Here is a 7987-nt window from a genome sequence, read left to right on the forward strand (position 1 = left end):
TGATCTTCTGTAACGTGACTTTTTCTTCTCTTTTTTTCTATCTGATGTTGTGAGCCTCATTTGATTGAGTTCCTCTGCTGAAGTGCAGAGATGGGAACCCTTTATTCATTGCGTATGCTTTTCCACCTCCCTTAATATTCTTCTTTTGGATTCCTTCCCCACAAATGTGTTTTCGGGTTAAAGCTCTGTACCTCTAAAAGGTGGCCATGGTAACTTTTCTGACCACCCATCACAAATAATATTGATTCGGGAAATTAACTAAATTTGTTGCCAGATATGGTGTTTAGCTATGTTTTTTTTTCTACCTAAAATGTAAATATATGGGGAGTCGGTAATCATCATTTTCATTATGGATATCACATTTTCCCCATCCAAATACAATTTTTGGCCAAATATTGAATTAAAATCCACGTACACATAGCAAGCATACAACATTTTTTCTTCCTTGGCAAAATCCACGTTCCGATGTGCTTACATTGTTAAATGAGAATTACTACAAATACAAAGAGATTATACAGAGTAAACTCACAAATTGAAGTGGCTTCATGGAATCTGATAGATCTGCTTTATAATAAAAGTGACATACCACATCAAGTCATATCAATTTGTTAGTTTACTTTTATATAATTCTTTTGTGACTAAAGTATTTTCTTTATTAAATATGAACCCACCTGTTACTCTTCCACGCAACATCTTCGTGTTGACGAACTGAGGGAGGTGTTCTGTTAGAATATTGCCACGTCAACAATTTAAGAACTTGATTTTCTGGTTAATTTGTTATCCATTATTATGAAAAGAGTTCTTCTATACACCTACGTACGTTTCTCATACCCCACACGAAGCGTGAAGTGGTATTTTTTTTAATAAAATAAACGTGCGTTTTGTTAAACCTAAATAGTCCAAACCCCCTTTCGAATTATTTTCCCTCCCCCTACCCTCACGCCCACGTTCTTCCTTCGCCAAGCAGCATCTTCTTCTTGCCAGCAGCCTCTTCTTCCTCTGTCAGCGGCCTCTTCACGTTTGCCACCGTTTGGGACTGCCGACGAGAACCTAGCCATGACGGACCCACCACCACGTCAGCTCGCATGCACGAATCTTCATCCCCACATTCAATGTCACAGGTTTTTACTTTTTTTATATACTTTTTTTTTTTGTTTTATAATCTTTGAGCCATTTTCGTTTTTCTTATGTGTTACAATCTCGTTTTTATGTTTTTCTTTTAACTCACATAGACATTTAGCTTGCTTCCAGATTAATACTTGTTGTTCGATTCTACGTGGGGCTCTCATTTGAGAGACTTATTGCCCTTTGTCAACTCTTGCAAAGAAAACTGAAGCATCGAAAGATTCACTAAAGTAGAATCTATTGAGGTTCATGAAATTCTACTTACTCGAGTCTGTGTGGGTTTTATTTTTCTCTTGTTTGAATCAGACTTTTCCAGAAATGTTTTAAAACAAAAAAACAAAAGTTGATTTGGAAACAAAAGAAAAAAAAAATGTAGCCGGGGATGGTGTTGCCATGCTTCTTCTATGCGTTTTCTACCATATTGGGGCATATTTTAATACTCTAATAAATACTCCAGGCTAATGACACCAAGTCAGGTGCTATATAGGGATGAATAATTGTAAGACTTTGTAATGCAACGGTGAATTGAATGTTGATGCTGTTGAGTCCATAATGAATTTTAAGACTGCTTATCATTGAATTTTAAAGTTTGGATTTTTCTTTACTTTTTTTTTTTTTTTTTTTGTCTACTAGAATTTGAATTTTATGAACAGTGACTTCTTTGAGTTCTTACTCGGTGCATAATTCTTTTTAGTGCTTTTGTTTTACCTATCTTGTATAATCATCATGTAAAATGTAAGCATTGGAATTGACTATCGCAAGTTCATTTGATTAATTTTTACTCTTTTATCTATATATTTGATAGGTTTCATTTCTCAATCTATTTGTGAACTTAGGACTTGGGATGTTAGTGCAGGGTAATTTTTTTTATGCACTGTGTAGGAGTGGGAATTAGATTAAAAGCTAATTGGGTTGCGCATATGAGTGCCATTGCGAGCTGGAACAACCACCCCAAGTCCATTGTAATTCATACCTATTAATTCATACAAGTGTCATTTTTACATGTATGAATAAACATGCAATGCAGGAATAGAATTATAGAATTGTATTGGATAGAAAGCAGCGATAAAGCCGGCCAAATATACGAATAGGGCTGAATACATAATTGAGCCATTGAGTGCAAAATGCAGGATCTACCATGTGACAAATAAAAACAATAGGCAAGAGAAAAAGAAAGAAGTAGCGTACTCAATTGTACTTTTAAAGTATTCAACCACCATGCTTTTAAACTAAAGAATTTAAATTCTAGATTTAAGTTGAAGATTTATGTTTAACCCCTATGCTTTTAGCATACTCAATTATGGAATGATTTATGCCTTTTTATTTAGTAACTTTGTCCTAAAAATTCAATTAAAATAGCGGGATGGACAAATAGAAAGATGAAAAGGCACATATGCCTTCTACATTAATTTCACCTACTCATGTATGAAACATATTAATCATTTGGAAATGTCGTTGTGTCCACCATTTAGTTAAATATTTTTTTTTTATATATACATAGTTCAATGTTTTTTTATTTGTGCATTATAGGGATCAGCACCTACGCCTTCTTCATCGATTTCATCAACTCAGATATGAAACATATCTCTTGAATCAACAATTTCATTCTTCTTATCTTCCATAGCAAGGGAAATCAATTTCAAACTAATTTGATAAAAAGGGACATTTCTTTTACTATAAATTTGAAAAGGAGAAAAGGCAAATATCAAATTAGTTGCCATAAATCAAATGGCTATATCTCTTGAACTACCCATGTAGGCATAAACCAAATCCGTATTGATTTAGAACAATACAAAACAGAGAAGCCTTATAATAAGTCCAAGGAAAACATAAACGGGAAATGCAATGTGTGCATACATTGGGAAAATGGCCTGGATGCCTAAAATGAGTTTGCGAGAGCCAGACCTGTAGCACAAGAAAAGCATAAGAAAATCATGACTAGGAAAATCGGGATGCTAGCCTAAAGGAGACTAAAAAGTAATAAACCAAAGCTTAAAGTGCTGAGCCAAACTACCTTCTACATGCAAAATATATTTATAACACCATTAAGCTTCAAAGCCTAAAGCTTCAAAACCAAAGCTTCTACATGCAAAATAATGGTGGACGTGCTCAAAGCCGACACATGGAATTTTTTACTACCTAGTGGCATTATCAATCCATATCCCTACATATTTCCATAGTCCAGATTACAATTTTCATAACAAGGAGATTACAATCACTCAAAAAATTACACGGCATTTAAAAAAATTACCAAAATCGCCTTTGTGAAGAACAGCAGCAGGAAGTTTCTCTCAGGATTGAGATATGTGATTTTTCTGGGAGTCGAGCTCAGTCCGTTGTCATGGCTTTGGGAGTCCAGCTCCATCGAGTTACCTTCATAGTAGTGGTAGTCAAGGTCTTGAGAGAGAAATTTCTGAAGAGAGTTTGTGATAGTCTGATTAATTCAGGGAGGGAGAGAATTGGGAGAGGGATTGTCAGGGAGGAAGAGGCGAGAAATAGTGAGTTGATTTAGGGAGGGAGAGGCGAGAGAGGAAGTGTCGGGGAGGAAGGAGAGGGATGAACGAGAGAGGGAAATGAGGAGAGGTGAGAGATGGTGAGTTCTAATTTTGAATTGGATGGGAGGAAGAAATGAACCGATTTGCTAGGCGGCGTGTGATCGATAGAAGAGTTTTCCTTCATGAAAAATACAAACAAAATTGACGAAAATAAATAAACTCTTCAGCTGTTGGTCTCAAGGTTTCGTTTTTTAATCTTTAGCGATTGATGCGACATCCCCTCAGATTAGGATTGCCCTAGTTATCAAAATAAGTGCCACATGATTATCTCGTCAATCTAGTGGTTATCTAATTTCTTTAATTTCTATTAAAAATGTTCGTCCTACTTTCTCAGGAGTTGGTCGAGATCAGACTCTTTAGTTTCCTCATGTTTTCTGCCAATCTATGCGTAATGAGTCTTACCCACTTGAATGAGTGCTGCATGCCATCCCATAAATTAGGCTTCCCTTTAAATAAACAGAAAAGGCCAACAATTCTAGGAAAAAAAAATGTGTCGGGTTCATACAAAGCGAAATAAAAACCAACGGTCGTTAATATTCTTCTGTTCTTCGGCTTCATCTAAGGCCCTATCAGTATTAGTTGCTCCCAATGAATTCTCTCACAGCCTCAGCATATTGTTTTGGCTATCTTCTCGTTCCCTCTGCACTTTTGACTTGAATCGCGTACTCCTCCATGGTACAGTCATTCATGACTTGTTGGCCTAGCATGACTTCATAATTGAAATCTGCTTATATTACTCAAGACTGCACACTGCACCGGTAACTCGGGCGTTTGGAATCAGCTTCACCATTCCATTTATTGCAGTCTCCACCGTAATACCCCATCTCACATCTTGGGTGGTTGTGATGCTCCTTGAATCGGGATCTCTTTCTTCGTACATTCAATCCATGGACAATGGCAGGAACCCAAGGCCAGCAAATTGATTGTGATTGAAAGGTGAAGTTGAGGCCAAGCATCAACCTGTTATAATCATGGCAAATAACGCAGCTGCATTTTCAGATGCCGAATGGGCTGGTAACCCTGTCCCACCGAAGAGGTGGTGTGAAGCATAAGAGGGAAAAAAAGGCTCAAGCTTTGCAAACAAAGTTACATGATAAGCACATTAACTGGTGCAGACATCTCCACAGACTCATTATAAACTTCTACAAAAAATAAAAAATAAAAGAAAAACAATCAATTGCATCTGGTGATCAGTAGCTAATTGAAAGCTTGAGTGGCAATTCTAATTTTGCTTGATCCAAAATAGAGGGGTCTCCTATATTTCTTGTAATTAGTATGAATTTCATTCAAGTACGGCTTGGTTTGGATAGAGAGATGCTTCCATCTCATCCCATCCCATCTCATTTCATCTCAATATCCAAACACCACAAACACAAACACTTTTCAAATTGAAAACATCAAAACAAAAATTATACTAAAAAATTATATTTTAACAATATTTTAACTTTATAATATTTTTATTCAATTTTCACTCTTATTTTCCAAAACCCCATAAAAAATTTTAACTTAAATAATTTCTAACTCATCTCAAATATCTTACTACTATTCACAAAACATCTCAACTCATTATCCAAACCGGGCCGTACGCTAAAAACATGAAGCATATGAGTGAATAGGAAGGCCTAGGATGGAGATCATAAGATTAATGAATCAGGCAGATTTGAATCACAATACATGCAATTTATGGTGCTTCCTTGTGCAAATATACATAAGAATCAACTTATACACGCTATTCAGTCATGAGACAGAGAGAGAGAGAGAGAGAGTAAAAAGAACACAATATAACTCCTAGTATGAGAACCACGAACTGGATGCATTGGAAACATCTTTGTAGGCAGCAGCTACTAGCACTGAAAGCCACTGGGAAAATTTTCAATTCTACTCACCACCAAAACTTAGATTTGTAAGAACATTCTGAGAGCAAGTAATCAGTTCTCAATTTCCCACCAAGGAGAAAAAAGGTAAGGAAAAAGATAGAAGCACTAGAGAATTATCATTAACTTGTACCAATTGTCTGTGCATTTGTTTTTTTCCCTCCCATTTGTTTCATTGGAATAGTAAGAGCTCATTTAGAAGAAACATCGGTTAACCCCTAGGGGTTGGCTCAAGTGGTAAAGGTCTTGAGCTTGGGGGTATGCTCCCCCTAGGTCTAAGGTTCAAATCCCCTTGGGTGCAAACAATCTTTACGGGCCATCGGACAGGGTGATTTTCTCATTGAATTACCCGAGATACACTTGCGGGAGAACTCCTTGCTGAGAGCCTGTGCACCCCCGGGATTAGTCGGGACGCTGTTCCTGGACACCCGGTGCCAATCAAAAAAAAAAAAAAAAAAGAAAAAAGAAACATCAGTTCATCATGCATGGCATAGCTGACTTGGCCAAATCATTGGTTTAAGTTCCGAGTTTTACTAATCTTATAGTTGGTTAACAGCAATAGCAATCGGCATCATCTCTGAACCAATTTTGATGATTGAAGGCTTAGAGCACAATTATTACCACCGAAGTCATGAAAATATTGGGCAGATATAATTCAATTGCCAACATGCACTTGCCATGAATCATGTTTTTTATCTTACAATCACATTCCATTTCAAAATATTAAACCTTATTTATCCTACAACCATATTCTAAACCGACTTTCCAATAATAAAATACGAAAAAGGTCAGGATTACCTACTGATACGAACACTTGACTCAAATCCACAAATAAATGGTGCATCATCTCCTATACGGCTTCAAATGATAATTTTGGAATTCTGAACCGAACGTTATCGACTCTTCATCAAGTTTCTTCTTCAATCTTCTCCAAGTTCTCAACATATCAGATTGTATGAGGCCCCTGTAAAGTGTCTCAAAAGTAACCTTTCGAGGAAGAAACCCCCTCTCTATCATCTCCACAAAAAACTGGCACGCCTCTCTCCATTTCTGTTTCTCACATAACCCATGAATCAACATCGTGTATGAATCCAAATCCGGTCCAACCCCACTCTCTCTCATATCATTCCATATGTCTTTTACAGTCCCCATGCGATTCAACTTTAAAAACATACCCACTAATATGTTATATGTGTGCATACTGGGCGTACACAAACCTTCCTCCTTCATCTTCTTATACAACTTTAAAGCACTATCAGCATCCTTTCTCCCCCTATACTCCTTAAAGAAACAATTATAAGTAGCTGCAGACAAGCTAACCCCATTCCTCACCATTTCCCCAATCAAGTCCTCCGCGTCCTCAAGCCTCCCACACGAACAAAGGCACTTGACCACCGAAGTATATGTTGCCACACTTGGACAAATCCCTTTCTCCTTCATCAGCGCCAACTTATCAAGCGACAACTCAGGCTTGTGCGACCGACTATACACATGAAGCACAATTGAAAAACTAGTCACATCTGGTTCAATCCCTCTCTCCCTCATTTCATCAAATACCTTCTCCGCATGCCTTATTGTCCTCTCAAACCTTTCCTCCGGGTGCAAACTTGCCCGCCGACATATCCCATTCAACAACACATTGTACGTGACCACATTTGGCTCAATCCCTCTACCCATCATGTCCTTCAAAAACTTCTCGCCCATATCAATCCTACCAATTTTGCACCACCCATATATCAAAATGGTATACATCTTCGTATCCGGCAAAAACCCATGTTTCTTTTTGTTAAAAACCTCGGTTGCGACCTTAACGAACCCATACTTGCAAAGGGTATCTAACAGAAAACAAAAATCTTCATCACTTATCTTAGTTTGAGTAAAACCTTCAATGTCATCGAAAGCACGAATGGCTTGGCGTGTAAGACCTGCGGATATTAGTCTACGGATTAAGATCAAGAACGTGGTGGGAGTGGGGGAGAGGTTGCTTTGATCCATTTCGATAATAAGTTGCCAGGCTAGGTCGAACTGGCGGACTTTGGCTACAAGGTCAATGAGGAGGTGGTAGGAGGTGGGGGTGAGAGGTTGGGAAGGAAGGGACTTAGAATAGTTGAAAAGGGCGAAGGCAATCTTGGATGAGTGTTTGAGGCGGAGGAGGGTTTGGTGGAGGAGGTGAGGGGTAAGAGCGATGCCGTGGAGCTGCAGAGAAGACTCCATGGCATGAAAGGGGTTATAGTGGTGGAGAAGGATCTTCGAGATCGATTCGGCATCGTTCGAGGGCTCGAGGGTGGGGAGGTAGAGAGACGAGAAGGGGCGAACTTGGAGTCGGAGGGAAAGGAAGCGAGTTTGAAGCATCATCCTTAACGCCATTGACGGCTGGTTTCTCTCTCACTCTCTCTATCTGACACATTCAGGACAGGTTATGCAAACCATATT

General features: G+C 38.2%; 1 protein-coding gene across 3 annotated transcripts; it reads right to left on the reverse strand.

Annotated features, from left to right (window-relative positions):
- Window positions 1-4107: 4107 nt before the first annotated feature.
- LOC121250663 (pentatricopeptide repeat-containing protein At2g13420, mitochondrial-like) lies at window positions 4108-7987 on the reverse strand. 3 transcript variants are annotated; one of them, XM_041149847.1, is made up of 2 exons: window positions 6357-7987; window positions 4108-4640 (listed from the first exon to the last, which is right to left on the reverse strand). In XM_041149847.1, the coding sequence occupies exon 1, from the start codon at window positions 7919-7921 to the stop codon at window positions 6398-6400; it is 1524 nt and encodes a 507-aa protein (XP_041005781.1). In that variant the 5' UTR covers window positions 7922-7987; the 3' UTR covers window positions 4108-4640; window positions 6357-6397. The 3 variants fall into 3 exon arrangements, with proteins under 3 accessions (XP_041005781.1, XP_041005780.1, XP_041005782.1); XM_041149846.1 differs by having other exon boundaries at window positions 6353-7987; XM_041149848.1 differs by lacking the exon at window positions 4108-4640 and adding an exon at window positions 4740-4822 and having other exon boundaries at window positions 6353-7987.

This window comes from Juglans microcarpa x Juglans regia, chromosome 2D (genome assembly GCF_004785595.1).
Source record: "Juglans microcarpa x Juglans regia isolate MS1-56 chromosome 2D, Jm3101_v1.0, whole genome shotgun sequence".
Classification (NCBI taxonomy): Eukaryota; Viridiplantae; Streptophyta; class Magnoliopsida; order Fagales; family Juglandaceae; genus Juglans; species Juglans microcarpa x Juglans regia.